Genomic DNA, 15,719 nt, shown 5'->3' on the forward strand with positions numbered 1-15,719 from the left:
GATTACTTCATGATATGGCCAAACGTTGGCAATCATATCGTAAAATTAGTAACGTTTATCCACCGGTAGCGGCGCTGGTGTCGATTATATTTAAAACTTGACTGATAGTATAATATTATGTAGATATATAGATATTATGATATAAATGTCTTATTTTAAGGTGTATGTGTGTGTATCCGTGTAATACTAATATTAGTGTGTAAGAAGTCATTGTCACTAACATCCTGGGTCCAAATTACCCGTAATAAAATTTATTTTATTTTTGTTTATTTTATAATCCATAATTAATAATAATAATTGTAATTATACAATTTTCCACAACGATTAGATAAATAATTTTGAACTTAGGAAATTAATCGACTATTCGCATTTGTATTATACACCACATAGCATGGACACCGCCTACATTAATGATATGGCCAAACGTTGATTGAAATATCAAGAACCGTTGACGTTTCAACGATATGGTCAACTTAAGTTGGCGAAATACGACCATTTCATGAAATGGTGGAACACATCATGAAATGATCAATTTTAAGATCTGGCCACGACAATACATAATGCAGTGTGGATGCCTAGGCATTCGCAGTAGTAAGTAGCGGGTAATTTAAGACGGTGTTTATATGAAGGATGTCATTAGCATGTCGTCATGCTTGCACCGATGCATTCTGGGAACCGTCGCGGCGAGGGTCACGACGCTAGACGACGCGACGCGACGCCATCTGGCCGATTGACGCCCGCCAGACATAAATATTGCACCAAATTGTTTGAAGTATCTTGCTGACAAATCAATAAACTGCAAATATTTAGTTTCAAGTCAGCCAAACTAAAAAGTTACAATTACTAGCTTTTTAAACGCAAAACTACAGTAATGAAATGCATTACTTCCTTCCTTCCTCACCACATACACGTGAATTTCCATTGAACTCTCCATTGTCTAACTTTCCGTATTTTTGTTATGTGAATTTATATTGAGTATTTATAAAATAAAAACAATACTATTTTATTCTAATGAAAAATAAATAAATAATAATATATAATGAAATAAAATAAATAAAATTTTATATGTTATACTTAATACCTAGTTTCAAAGAACTACCTAGATAGATGGTTACTTGTGTATTCAACCAGTTTTAGCAAATATACATATATTGTGTTTTATGAGTGTTTACACCTTGGCCTGTTTGTTCTCTTGTTACTCGCTCATAAATTATAATCTGAAGAATTGAAACCTCATTGTCTTACATTTTATTGCGTTCCGTCCATTAAGTTCCTACATAAATAACGAATATATCCGTACGATAATTCTTAAGAGAACTGCTTCTTCCCACAATGAAACCTTTAATGCCCCGTTAGTTTGAAAATAATTGTGTAAAGTTAAAAGAGAGATAAAGGAGAATAATACAAGATTAAACAGTTTGGATCGGCTCCAATACGCAGGCGCGGGACGGTACCAAAGTGATCATTTGTTAACAAATTACTGCGTGGCTCCATTGTTTCCGACGTACATCACTTCTCTGTCTTTTACGGTCCGGTCAGGTCGGGAACAATATTTTCTCAAAATCTTTGACACATCACAAGATTGAACTATCGATTTCGTATATCCTAATGTTTATCGGGGATAAAAATATTTAAGAGAATGTTTACTGTGATGTTTTCTCGTTCTTCCTTTAAGAATGGAAACCTGTTCTATCGGTGGTAAGTGAATAATGCCAACACGGACTATAGATACGCTAAATGGCCCAATGCGCCCCGCCGCGCGCCGTTCGCCCGCTTATCCTCTCAGACTACAGCGTGATAACATCCAACTCCTGGGTGGCTGGCATGTACCCAGCACCAAACTCTCACCATTGTTCAGCCTCGGGTTCACTAGGTCGAAAGAATATCGATCCACAAAACAAAATGCTCGAATCAATTACTCTCCGGTCAAAAATACATTTTATGATAATGAGTGCATTGCGTCGGGTTCTGCTGCAAGTGTAGCGGGTTTGGTGCAGTTGCACAAGCGTCAAGTGTCTCGTGGCGTGGGTGAAGACACCGGAACCCACCCAATTGCATAATTTTAAACTTCTATTCCGAGTTTCAATAGCCATGCCATTGTGCTTGGCTGTAACGGTTTTGGTCAAAAGCAAACCGCAAGTGTCTGTAGGTAATACAGCTAGGAATAACCATCTTCATGCGGGTTACGTCTTGCTATGAAGTTCGATCTTTCACTTTACACGTTAGAATAATTTTCATAAACATAACTGCTTAATTACTTACAGTGTTTTGCTAGATGTTGAACATAGACAGACTGTGTGTCGTGTTAAGGCAGGACGGCGGAGCGCAAACAATTAACCTTTACTGTCCTTTATGTCGTCGTACAGTTACTGCGGATGTATTTACATATTGACTAGCAATGAGTGAAAAACAGAGGACGTGATGCTCTGCCGAGACGCGTGCGCATATAAATGAAGCGACAGCCGCGAACAATGCGGCAGGACTTCAAATACGTACGTAAAACAATGCGTCATCCTGCCGTTGCACTTACTTTTCAATTCATGTAAACTGCAACGCTAAAGATTGTTTTTAAAGCCAACTCTGTTTGGTTTGGGTTGTTCGCACTACTACTAACTCGACGCCATCGAAACCTTGCTTTACTTTGTAAATCTTAATCAACTAGTACAACCAACTACTCGCAAGTTTTCCGACATTTCAATTAATTCTACGCAATGTCAAGGAAATTCCTAATGAAAGATAGCGGTGATGCGATCGTAGACGCAATAACTTAACTCAATTATAACCTGTGTGGTCGTAGTAAAGATGTCGAGAGTTAAGCACGATCGTGTAATCTCGCTACTAAAATGTGATAGCTTTGCTGTTATTCAAATGAGCGTCAAATTTCATCCGGCGAGACAATCACCGAGAAGTGACGACGCGGCCGAACTCGGAAATTTATTGTTGTGCCGTAGGAACCGTAACCTTAGTGCAGCACGTGTGAGAGGCGCGTGCGCCGATCGTTGTATCTGAGATGCGTGCAATGATATCGGTCGGTGAATCAATCTTGCGGCCGTTGGACGTTATCGCGATCGCGCCTACGCCACCGAAGAAAGAGCTTTCGTCTATCACTCGGCACCCATCGCTTGCGCCGCTGTATGAGCAATCCAATATCTATGGCCGTCTACAGTTTCACTCGCTAAATTCGCTTAACGGTCAGGGCCTTTGTGAGTATGCATTTCAACTCGCAACTTAATTAGATAGAGATGAATGCTATACCTACAAGTTGTCATCGAAAGCATTCGAATTGCCGGCGGGGACGTGATATTACGGTTTATTGCAGCCCTAATGAACTCTATTCTTTGTCTCGTATTGCGATAACTGTTCATTTATTGTACTAATATAGGTACGTGTTGTTTTGGTATAAAGGCGTTTTTCTCGCACATTGTTATATTACGCACAATCGCTCGTTACAACGTCCACCCACTCTGTATTTATGCGATAATGATCATGGAATCAGCGTAGGTTGTGTTTATTGATTATTATAATGGTAATCCTGATATTGAACCATGCGTTTAAGATATTTCTGGTCCATAGTGCACCGATATTGAGTAATGTTAGGGTCCAGAATTCGTGCTTTTATATAAGATAGGATGTGTCGGATATCGTCTGTACATACATACATACAAATACTCTGAAGTTACACTTGATCGCTTGATACAATATACGATTCGACATTATGATGTTTTTGTTTATATTTCAGTATTTCTTCTGATGATTTGTGTCTAAATCTGTACTCACCCACCCCATATGGATTATGATGCCTAAGTAACATTATATTTGTGTTAAAGGTGGGTAGAAACTAAATGAACACAGCAACATAGGACTAGAGTATTCTTTGCTCTCTGTCTGTCTTTTATAGAATGATACATTCGCCCGTTTTAGATTGAGAAGGGAATGTTAAGTTGGTTTGGACACATAGAGCGGATGAAGGATAATAGGATTACGAAAGCAGTATATAAAGCGAAGGTTGGTGGCAGGGCTGGCAGAGGAAAACTTAGAAGGACGTATATTGGAAATGTCCTTAGAAAAGGATGAGTAAAATCTACTCTCAACCGGTGTGCGTGTATGAAACGATTGAATGTGAAGAAAGCAAGAGAAATATATCAGGATCGAAGCAAATGGAATTCCATAGTCTCTGTTTACCCCGGTGGGAAATAGGCGTGGGTTTATGTATGTACATTCGTCCGTTTGGTGTAAATCCACATCAATCGATATGCATTCTATGAAAGGCATATAATTTTACAAACAGCCGTTAGTAATATTATTTGTGTATTTAGTTGCGCGTACGTAAGAAAGCGTGCCAAGGATACGTACGACACAGTGCGCCTCTGAAAGTAATTCCGTGAACGAGGTATTCCGCCGGAATGATAGGACACGGATTCCAGTGATTCGCTTTCGGTTTTCCTTATTCACTTCTTGGCCAAGTTACGTATATATTTACGTATACGAGTATTCATACATAATGTACTTACTAAGTTAATAATATTCGCGTGCCGATGAGCAAAGGATACTTACCTAGAAATTCTGAGCGTAGTCTTTTTCGCGGTCGATCAATTCGTACCAGCGGGCGACACGAAAAGTTATAACATTAACGTTATTACATATAACTTTTAGTTATTATATATAATAATGTTTAGGTCTAGATTAGAGACCAAAGAAATATTTGATATGCATTGGAATGTCTAATTTTGCTTATCACGCCGGGCATGTTGTAGAAGTCGACTGATGTATATAGATCACCTTAGCCACACAGCACAGGCCTAAACTAATGATTTTCGAATTCATGTTTGGATTATAAATGGTTATCACGTGCTCAGCGGTGAAGGAAAATAATGTGAGGAAACCCACATCCCCGAGAAATTCATTTTCGGAGGTATGTAACCTACGTATAATCTGTATTTTCAATTCTCGGTTTATGGTTATATCTATAAACCCTCTTTCAGGAAACCTTCGCAAAAATCTGTCAAATTAGTAGGACTATCAGTAAACGATTGTCAAATTGAAAAAGTCGAAAACAAATCTAATATGTGAAAAGTTTTGCAGCGTAGTAAAAAAAATAAACAAAAACAAGAAGCCCTACTCTAAATTCTTTGTGGACTTTATCTTGCCGTAAATAAATATGATTCAGAATAAATATGATTTACTGAAGCTGTCTAAGTTGGATATGCGCCCTAAGGTATAGGTTATCTGATGATCAGACTTACTTAAACTCTTGAGTAAAAGTGTTTCGGTGGTGGTAGGACCGCAAGTAATCAGGAGATAAATTGCAACCACTTTGTCAGAAAGTCTTAGGACTTTGATGGATATGATGAACGGTAACGGTGTGGATTAGACTTTATGGGATCTCTTGCTTACCTACCGCTGCATACCTGTAGTTTTATCAACCTTCGGAAGAAATATTTTTATTGTTCTTTAAGTATTTGTATTTCTTTTGCTTCCTTCCCTTTGTAATAGGGTATTTGACTGGATCGAAGATAAATTATAAAATACTAATCTAGAATAGAAACCAGTCTTAGACGATGAAAAGTCAATCTCATTTTACTTTTTGACTTGCTTTAGAATTTTATTTATGAATTAAGCAACAATGAGTACGACGTTTGACCGCTTTTATTGATGACGTCCCAGGACAGTATTTCCATACAAACTCCAAAGAAAACTTTCGTTTTGTTGTTTTCGTATGTATGTATATATCGTGTCGTATGTGTATATTTGACTATTGTTAAGGTTGTCAAGTGGCCTATTTTGGTTTCCTTCCCTTTAAGTTCGTTATAGGAACACAAACTATTATATGACTTAAACTTTTTATTAATTTAGTAATATTAACCTGGATCATTAGTAATATCTCTATGGGATAAGTGCTAGTGGATCTATACATGCGACAATTCGCCAATCAGGCGCACCGCCAATTAAATAACGACCTAAATATGAATACATTGTAGAATCATGTCATCCTACTAACCCAACGATACAATACACAATACAATGTGGCCAGATATTTGTGGTTAAATAGGCACACGTTCCTAATTCCTGTTGGGGTGGGCAGAACCACAATATAACATGCAACTATATTTCGATTCTAAGAAGCCTGTTGCCTATAATACCCGTTAAAACGTAAAAGTGACATAATATAATCGCTCTTTCATACTAAACATAACATACTTATTTAATTGATTGCTATCCTCAACTGTAGCTTACTTGAGGATAGATGACAGATTTGTTTTGAAGGTTGTAAATTATTAAATTACGTAACATAATCATAAACAGCCTTTACACGTCCCACTGCTGGGCACAGGCCTCCCCTCAATCAACCGGAGGGTATACGGTCACGAGCATTAATATGTAATACACTTTGGTACAACGTCACATTAACTTTTTTGACAACTTGAACTGTAAGTCTCACTAAATGTCAAATATGTTAGTGCGGCAGAGTCCTAAAGTAGGTACATTATGTTGCTTATGACTGTATGGGCACAGGAGCGGCGGGGGGCGGGGGAATTATAAAATGAATCAGTAATATTGGCCCCTACCGTCGATAAACAAACCAACACTACTAGTTTACAACGATCAATACGATTCTACAGAAATCAATATATACACAACTACAGTGAGATATCTACGATTCACTTAAAGATCACCGACCACCGTCCGCGCACAGCTGTGCATCTCGTTGCATATGATGCATTCGCCTACTTAGCTGTACACGATGCATTTGCTTCCGTGTTCCTGACAGCTACACCTAAACACAAACATGGAATCTAATGTAATGATCTAGGATGGCTTCGTGCTGCGTTGACCCCGCACTGTGGCCTGGGAGTGTGCCAAAAGCCTTAGGATGTTTGCTTAGTATGGAAGAAAGTAAACTGTATTTTTTGTTTAATAACTTTGGTATGTTTTTTAGTTGTTACGTATCTCATTGTCATCAGGTATGAGATATGACACCCGTAACCTTTTATATCTTCTTCTTTTCTTCACCGTATGTTGGCCTAGAGAAAATTGCATCTCTAATAGTTTCTTTCTTTGTACAATAAAGACCATTTTATACGAACCTACACCCAATGAATACATCAATGCTTATGCTTATGTGCTATGGAAGTGCGAAATATACAAGCAATATCTTTCGTGTGATTGTTTTTCACCATACGGGAAAAAATCGTGTTAAAGGACGTATTAAGGTTTACGGCGCGCTACTTACTTCCTGCATTAATAATTCCAGCTAAAGTCACAAAATATGAATAATATATTTAGTACTGCGTCTCAAGCCAGGGCTCTATCAAGAACCTATTCTTGTAGGTAGGCCGGAACGGAGTTATTGATAAGAAAGCTAATATAAATTCAGATTAAATTACAACAACGCGTCAAATAATAGCAAATAGCTATTGTGAATTCCTGAGGGCGTTTCTAACTCCAAACACTAACAAGAGTGCAGAAGTCAAACGATTTACGAGCGCGCGCGCCGTACGCGGCCGCCATCTGTCGCCTTAATTCGGATTTACGCACCCATTGATTTCATAGCCAGATTAAAGCTATTGTAGCACTGATATACTACACTTATTGTTGACACGTGACACCGAACATTTGTGCGGATTACGGGCAATTTGGTAACAAAAGTCTCTTTGGTTGCAGGCTGAGCTGGTCGACATGAGGGCGGAATTAGTGCAGGCTCGAGCGGCTTCCGCTGGTGAGTGTTTTGATATTTGAGGCTACAGTGACTGTGCATTGAAAAAATGAAACATTATATTTGAATTCTACAGACTCAGATACATTACGTTACTACTAGGTAAACGTGTTTCATCCTTAATTATGTAAGATTGTGGTCAAACGCGAACCAACTTCAAATAATAATAAAAAAGAAAAGATCTGTTTCTGGTGGTTCATACTTTATGGCAAGTATTAAAGTCGATAGGGGCACATTGTATTTATTATGCGAAATATAATATAGTTATGGTAATATTATACAACATATTTTCAATGGTTTTTAAGTCCCAACTAGGCTAATGCGGGATTTAAGACTAGTTTCCACTCGAAAACCTTGGCTTTCTATGGTCTTAATAACTGAAGTGTAGACTGGTAATGTTCTTAAATAAACATGAATCATTTGGGTCACAAAGTGGGATTATGGAGCTCATAATCAGATTATTGATATTAAAACGCAGCAACACTGACCCTATCACGTCAACCGCCACAATTCTGCACGACTGCTCGCGACTTTGATATCATATCTTAGTATTTACTTTGATATTATGCTTGGAGTTCGGTGGCGCAGCGGTAAACGCGCTCGGTCTGCGATTGTTGAAGTTAAGCAACTTTCGCAAAGGCCGGTCATAGGATGGGTGACCACAAAAAAAAGTTTTCACCTCGAGCTCCTCCGTGCTTCGGAAGGCACGTTAAGCCGTTGGTCCCGGCTGCAGGGTTCAGGTCACTGTGGTCCTGTGATTCACCAGCTTGCTTTTCCGGCCGGTTCGAACCCCGGTATTAATTTGTGTTTTGAAAACTGCATTTAAGAAGTGATACGGCTCACCACCTATCACGTTGGTCTAACAGTAAGGCTGGTGAAGAGTGGGTACTTAGTTCTTAGATGTATGCCTCTGACTACCCCAATCGGAATATAGTCGTGAGCTTACGTTATATTGTTGTGTGTCAGTCAGGGTTCTACACGACTGACTTGGTTCCGCGGCATTTCAACAAATCTACTTATTTAACAAGTACCGTACCTACTCGAGTAGAGGGCTGGTGAGAAGGAGATCAAAACGTCACCAAGCTGACAATATTCCATTCCAATCTTTTTCTTCAGAGTGAGCCGGTAGAATTTGCTGAAGACATAGCCATGAAAAAGTTCATGACTATGTTTTCTACGAGACACAGATTTAGTTAGACGGCCAGTGCGTGTGCATAATGCTCTCGTTGAATGGCTATGGTACAAACATTGCAGGTGGCATGCAAGACGCGGGCGACGCGGCGGGTAACGTGCCTGACGCGGCGCGCGCGCGCTCTGAGGCGGCGCAGCTGGCGCGGGAGAACGCTGCGCTCAGGGAGACCGTGCTCGCGCTACACTCCGAGCTCTTCGGCGCTAGGTGAGCAGCTTCTTCTTTCTTCTTTGCGAGTCGATGGCGATCGATACTAAATTTTTGCTAACCAATAATTGGCCACGCTTTCGGCATTGTCAGTGGCTTCGTAAAGGTCTTTAATAGTGCAGATGTTAGGGCACTTAGGACAGCACAAAAGGTGAGCCATAGTTTGTGGTGATACTCCACACTCGCAATCATCGCAACTATCAACCAGGTAACTAATACCATAGAATAAGGAATACGTATAGAACGGCAACAAGCGAATAAGCGTCGGATACCAAAAGGGTTAAAAATGTATCGAAGCAATTCATCAAGCAATATTGCAATTTGACATTTGCGCGCATATAAAAGTAACTGCGCAATGCCAACAAATGTCAAAAAGAAATATTGCTTTTTAGTTAAGTTGCTTCGATGTGGCCTTTTTTCAGAAAATCTTTCAATGAGGTTCGTATATATTGAAATTGTTATTTCCAGGTTAGCAACGAAATACTTAGACAAGGAGTTGGCGGGTCGGATACAGCAGTTGCAGCTGCTCGGCAGAGACATGCGCGCCGAGGTGCGGGATTCTCTGTGGGCCCAGGTACGTTCAATAACTCAATTTTAACGATATGTCAACGGATAAGCAAGACCTTGTCTTGAAGTCCTTTATTTTCAGCTCGAAGCGTAGTCATACGAGTACGTTACCGGATAGGTATTTTAGAATTTTTTAAATTTTGAATTTTTCGCATCTTTATCACGCCTCTCGTCATTCCAATGTTATCTTAATGTTGCGCTCGTTGTAGTTATAAAGTGGTGTCCATACGGACAACCACCAACATAAATTGACAGGATTAAAACTAGCTACATATCTTTTTTGCACGTATTGTAGGTGAACGACGTCACTACTTTAAGAACTGTCACGCTAAATGGTTAAGTTTGTGTCCGCCCGAATAGTCACCACTATTAAATACCCTTGGTCACACACGTTGCAGGTGGAAGCGGAGATCCTGCTGCAGAGGCACAAGACTCTAGTGCGCGTGTGTCGCGGGCTGTCCCCGCGCCCGCCGCGCCCCGCCGCGCCCTCGCTGCCCGGCGGCCGAGCGAGACCGCGCACTGTGCGAGTGAGACGCTCGCCGCACCTCGGGCTCGGTATCTCCATCACTGTACGTACACATTACACATACATACTCAAATTGTTGCTTTATGTCCCAAGGGTCAAAGTCTTAGAATATCCCTTATTGTGGAATGTTTTTTGTTATAGGTATATTTAATGTGTATGGCGTTGGTATGAACCGTGGTAGCCCAGTTGGTAGAACGCTTGCCTCTCACTTTGAGGTCGCAGGTTCGAATCCAGCACAGGCCTAAACCAATGATTGTCGAATTTGTCTTCGAATTCATGCTTGGATCATACATGCTCAGCGGTGCAGGAAAACATCGTGAGGAAACCCATGATTCGGAGGTATGCGAACTAACCTGTATTCGGCTCGTTTTCCCTTCGCGGTTTGGAAAAAACTGGTCCTGTCAAATCTTTAGGTTAGGTAAGCGGACCCTGTGAGAAACGGGATAATGCTAGGTATGATGATGATGATTTGACGTTGTTTGTCAGGGCGGGCGCGAGCACGGCGTCCCGATCCTGATCTCGGAGCTGGAGGCGGGCGGGCCGGCCGCGCTGACGGGCGAGCTGTTCGTCGGAGACGCCATCTTCGCCATCAACGACCACGACCTCACGCAGGTTAACTCTTACATTTATAACCCTACGTTTAGATTCAGTCCAGTCCACTCGTCATCAGTATTGAGCCAGTTTTTCCTTTTTGTCTTGGGACGTTAATTCGATCGATTTTGTAAAAAAAAAACTGGGCATGTCAATTCTTCAAGTTATCGTATATGTTTACATTCTGTCCACTTACGCGGCGAACAGAAGGTAGCGTGCACAGGGAAATAGGCAGTGCGAATATGTAGCCGCTACACTTTGCGATTTTGTCCAAAATAAGAATTAATTCGATAAAGAGTTCTCCAGAAAAGTAGGTGAAACTGAAAATGCAAAAATCTGGATGCAATATTCAGATTTTTGCATGAAGTCGCGACTGTAACTGGCAATTATAATGTAAATTGTACAGTTTGTCTATCGGATTAGCTGTTTCAATACGTGACATTTGTAACCCGCAGACACACTCGGGACACTCGATACAAAAATCTTATTCCTTATTCCTTAGCGGCTTACAGGCTTTTAGACTAGAGTAAAACCGAAAGGGGGTGAGGTAAATCTTGTTCGGCGCGCGGTGAAGAGCGGAGACTATCCGTTCTGTACGTAGTATTATTCTTTATTCTATGCTGCAGGCTTGCCACAAGGAAGCGGTGCAAGCTCTGCAGAGCGTGAAGGGCGACTGTCAGCTTTGCGTGCAGTTTATCGCCACCGACGACGACGAACGACTCTCTGATGACAATTACAGGTAAGCTATTTCTATATTCCGGGCGAATTAACTCGATGACTACGATGACGCAACTTCTTTCACGTCACATGTGGACCAGGGCTTTGTCGCAGAATGGGGACACGTCAAAGATATTTTTGTGAAACTGTCCTTAGTTTGGTTAGGTTATTGCGGATTACCCACAGATCGTGACCCACATGACGTGGAAAGTTTTGTGATGCGATGGTTGCCTCAGTACAACATTTAGTTTTGTGCATATTTCGACCCCACCGGCTATGCTCCCGCGGCATATTTCTATAATAAGAACTCTGTGGGATTATTATTAATAACGTCTTTCGAGCTTCACAACAACACCGGTGCTAGTCGCTGTTAGGACGTCGACTCTCGATAGACGTTAAGGGCGAGGAGTATCTATGGACGCAATAGTTTTAACGGAATCCATACTTATAGTATAATCATATTACTTCGTATACAGATACGAAGTAATATGACAAACAGTTGTCCCTTTCACGCTTAAATCGCTTACCTGATTCAATTGAAATTTGGTATGAAGATAGTATGAAACGTAGGGAAAACCAAAGGCTAGTTTTATCTCCGAATGGATGAAAAAGAGGGTGGAAAAGAACGTGTCACGCGATAATCGAAATCCACGCAGTCGGACAGTTAGTTAATAAATAAATGGTACATGGGTGTATACAGGGTGTTAGAGACATCGTAACGAAAACTTCAAGGGATGATTCAGGTATTCTGAGTTGATATCAAGTGGAATTTTCCGACGTAAAAATAATTTAAAAGTACACAAAAAATTTCATGATTTTTCCGACTGCAAAATCATAGTCTGAATCATCCCCCTCAGTATTTGATACGATGTCTCTAACGCAGTGTATGTGTGTGTGTGTGTGTGTGCAGGTTCCCGCTGTACCCGGAGGAGGCGGTGTGCTGCGGCCCGCAGGACGGCGCCGGCGCCACGCCCACGGCGCCGCGCACGCCCGACTACAACCACAGGTCGCGCGCTGCTGCACGCTGCACATCCTTTTAATCTGAGTTTATATAGTAAATTAACAATTGTCAATCATCCGTCCCTTTCCTTTTCGGCGGATAAGAAAATGACAGGTATAACTCAAAATAAAATTAGGAGGTGTCTGCAATCGGGCCAATATCAACCAATATCTCCATCTAATAAAAGGAAAACTAAATCTACAGATACAACCTACTGAATTTGAGTTAATGAATACGATTAATTTACAGGGCGGACTCAGAAGCGGAGTCGCTGAGTTCGTGCGGCGGCGCGGGCGCAGGCGCCGCGGCCTACCCGGACTATAACAGCATCAACAACAACCTCAACATATTGGACATGGACGATGACTCCATCAAGATCGAGACCCGTCTCGAGGTAACCATAAACATGCATACATTACTTATGTCCCCCTACTGGGTGCAATAATCTTATTCAACAAAACAATGAGTAAGGAGGCACATACGGGCCACAGATTATATAAAATGCACGCATGCGTTTAGTTCTACACAAAATTTTGATTGCAGGGGGCACTGTACTGAGTAGGTACAGTACTAATTAAGGCAATATCAACTTAATTTCAGATTATTCAAGGGTGTACGCGGGGAAGGGGGGGGGGGGAGTGGGTGGGTGTTCGACCCTTTGAAGCATATTAAAAGTCTCAAAGTCAAATAAATAGTTAAAAACAGAAAGCTCGGTGAGATGTGGGTGCTTAGTTCATGTCACATTCCATTGGGATATAGTCTGGGATACAGTGAAATTGGGTATATGGCAATTGGGTGCCAGCGTCTAATTAATTGGTCCGCTTCTGTTTCGGTTGGTATGTCAAGGCCTGAATATAATACTACGTATAGAACGGCAACTCTTCGGTCCCCACCAGCGCCTGAGCTACGTTTACTCCCCCCCCCCCCCCCCCACTCGATCTTACTTTAGTCTTCAATCGTACGGGCGTCAGACTTCACGTATACAGATGCGTGAGTAAAATAACGTCGATGTGGTGGTGTCTGTGTAAAACGAGGTATTTTGTATGAAGTGTCCGGGGTGTGCTTATGTGAGAAATAGTTCCAAGAGACACCAGTGAAGCTGGGTACAGTCATGAGCAATATAATGTACCCACTTTAGGACTCTATCGCACTAACATATTTGACATTCAGTGAGACAGTCCAATTGTCAAAAAAGTTAATGTGACATCGTACCAAAGTGTATATATTAATGCTCGTGACCGTACATGGCAATCAGCTGCCAGTGTCCGATTGGGCGGCGCGTGGAGGCGGTAATGCGAGGCGTGGTGTGGGCGCAGGTGGTGCGGCTGTCGCCGGCGGCGGGCTCCCCGGCCGACACGCCGGTGCACGCGCGGCGCGGCGGCAAGAAGAAGCGCAAGCCCGACTGGCGCACCAAGGGCGCCTACAGGGCGCTGGACGACGCGCACTCCTCCGACGACCTCGGGGACCTGCACCAGGTGCGTGCCGGGTGTACGAGCCATCGTACACGCATTTTTGCTAACAGCGCATCTTTGCCTAATTCACCTAATTAGAGTCAGTCGTCACGCAGCCGCTACACAATCGCAACGCGTGTGTGTATCTCATTACTTATTAACAATATCTCGGAAAGTGAGGCTCGGATAAATTAACTTAACTATAACTTTTATAAATCAACTTTTGAACATTTAAGTGATGGTTGGTGTTAACTTATTACAACTACCCTACAACAACCGGAATACCGTTAACGACGAGTAACCTCCAACACCGGGGTTTCGATTCCATATGGAATTCACTTGAACTCAGTATAAACAAGTGCCGATTCGTGAGGCTGGGGTTAGCCCTTTGGCTATGCTCGGACTTTCTCCGGTTGATCGAATAAAGAACGAGGAGGTCCGTAGACGAACCAAATATACCGACTTAGGTCAAAGAATTGCTTTGAACAAGCACAAAATTTATGGAACACACGTCAATTTTAAGCAGAAATACGACTACTTTGCTCAATAACCCAACAAAATTAAATTGACAGCATACATCAAACAGGTTGCATATCAACGAGATGCCTATTCCATTAGCCCGGGTTATACATTCATTCATTTTTAAATTAACAGCTGTCAATCATGCGTCTCTTTCCTTTTGGGCGGATAAGAAAATGACAAATATATATAACTTAAAATAAAATTAGGCGGTGTCTACACGAATCAAGACCACTGTCGCCGGAAGACCCTGATTTCCAGAAATTAATAATATTAAAAGACTATATTTTTGTTGTATTCATCATCGCTTAACGTATTTTACGAAGACAATCGTTAAATTATATTTTCTTTCCTTTTTCAGTTTCCGTACGTATTTTTTAACCTATCGTATTATATAACTTAAACAGAAATAGATTATTTAAATAAATAAAGACACATTTACTATTGAAGGACGCCACACAAACTACACTAAAATTATTATCACGTGCTCAGCGGTAAAGGAAAACATCGTGAGGAACCGACGTTCCCGAAAAAGGCATTTTCGGAGGTATGTGACCTATCCTGTATTGGGCTGGATTTCCCTTCGCGGGTTGGAAGGTCAGACAGGCAGTCGCTTTTGTAAAAACCGGACCTGTCAAATCTTCAGGTTAGGTAAGCGAACCCTGTGAAAAACGGGATAATGCTAGGGAGATGATGATTGAAGGACGCCACACAACAAAGCACAGTATCAAATTTACACAGAAAATTAGGTTCATATACAAGCTATGCTACAGAAAGCCACCAAGAAGAAAGTCAGAAAGATAAACTTACTATCATCATCATCATCATCATCATCATCATCAGCCCATAAACGTCCCCACTGCTGGGACACGGGCCTTCCCTATGGATGGATAGGGAGATCGGGCCTTAAACCATCACGCGGATTGATGGTTATTAACGACTGCTAATGCAACCGGGACCAACGGCTTAACGCTTAAACTTACTATATTAATTATTAACTTTTATGTGTATATTTAGTGTTATAATGTTGTGGTTATGCCGCAGCAGTCCCCGCCGCACGACGCAGCTGCCGGCGCTGCCCGCGGGGCGTCGCCCGCTATGATCCTGCCGCCGCCGCAAGAGGTCGTGCTCCCGCCCCTCATACTGGACCGCGACAAGAACAAGCACAACGGCGACGGGAAAATAACAGCTAGGAGGGAAAGCAAAGGTAACGCCCTTTATTTATATAGAAATAAAAA

General features: G+C 41.6%; 2 protein-coding genes across 3 annotated transcripts in view; one reads left to right on the forward strand and one right to left on the reverse strand.

Annotated features, from left to right (window-relative positions):
• Window positions 1-2,286, reverse strand: part of LOC126366878 (uncharacterized) — a 43,307-nt gene extending 41,021 nt beyond the window's left edge. The window contains exon 1 of the mRNA XM_050010213.1: window positions 2,263-2,286. The gene's annotated coding sequence lies outside the window, so the exon portion shown is untranslated. The remainder of the gene's footprint in view (window positions 1-2,262) is intronic.
• LOC126366877 (Golgi-associated PDZ and coiled-coil motif-containing protein-like) overlaps window positions 1-15,719 on the forward strand; it is a 62,476-nt gene that overhangs the window by 42,746 nt on the left and 4,011 nt on the right. The window contains exons 3-12 of one of the 2 annotated variants that reach the window (XM_050010209.1): window positions 7,663-7,717; window positions 8,969-9,110; window positions 9,579-9,684; window positions 10,076-10,246; window positions 10,690-10,815; window positions 11,421-11,533; window positions 12,422-12,517; window positions 12,761-12,905; window positions 13,828-13,986; window positions 15,526-15,688. In XM_050010209.1, the coding sequence (XP_049866166.1) occupies window positions 7,663-7,717; window positions 8,969-9,110; window positions 9,579-9,684; window positions 10,076-10,246; window positions 10,690-10,815; window positions 11,421-11,533; window positions 12,422-12,517; window positions 12,761-12,905; window positions 13,828-13,986; window positions 15,526-15,688 (1,276 nt within the window). The remainder of the gene's footprint in view (window positions 1-7,662; window positions 7,718-8,968; window positions 9,111-9,578; window positions 9,685-10,075; window positions 10,247-10,689; window positions 10,816-11,420; window positions 11,534-12,421; window positions 12,518-12,760; window positions 12,906-13,827; window positions 13,987-15,525; window positions 15,689-15,719) is intronic. The other variant, XM_050010210.1, reaches the window with a different exon arrangement.

Source organism: Pectinophora gossypiella, chromosome 5 (genome assembly GCF_024362695.1).
Source record: "Pectinophora gossypiella chromosome 5, ilPecGoss1.1, whole genome shotgun sequence".
Lineage (NCBI taxonomy): Eukaryota > Metazoa > Arthropoda > Insecta > Lepidoptera > Gelechiidae > Pectinophora > Pectinophora gossypiella.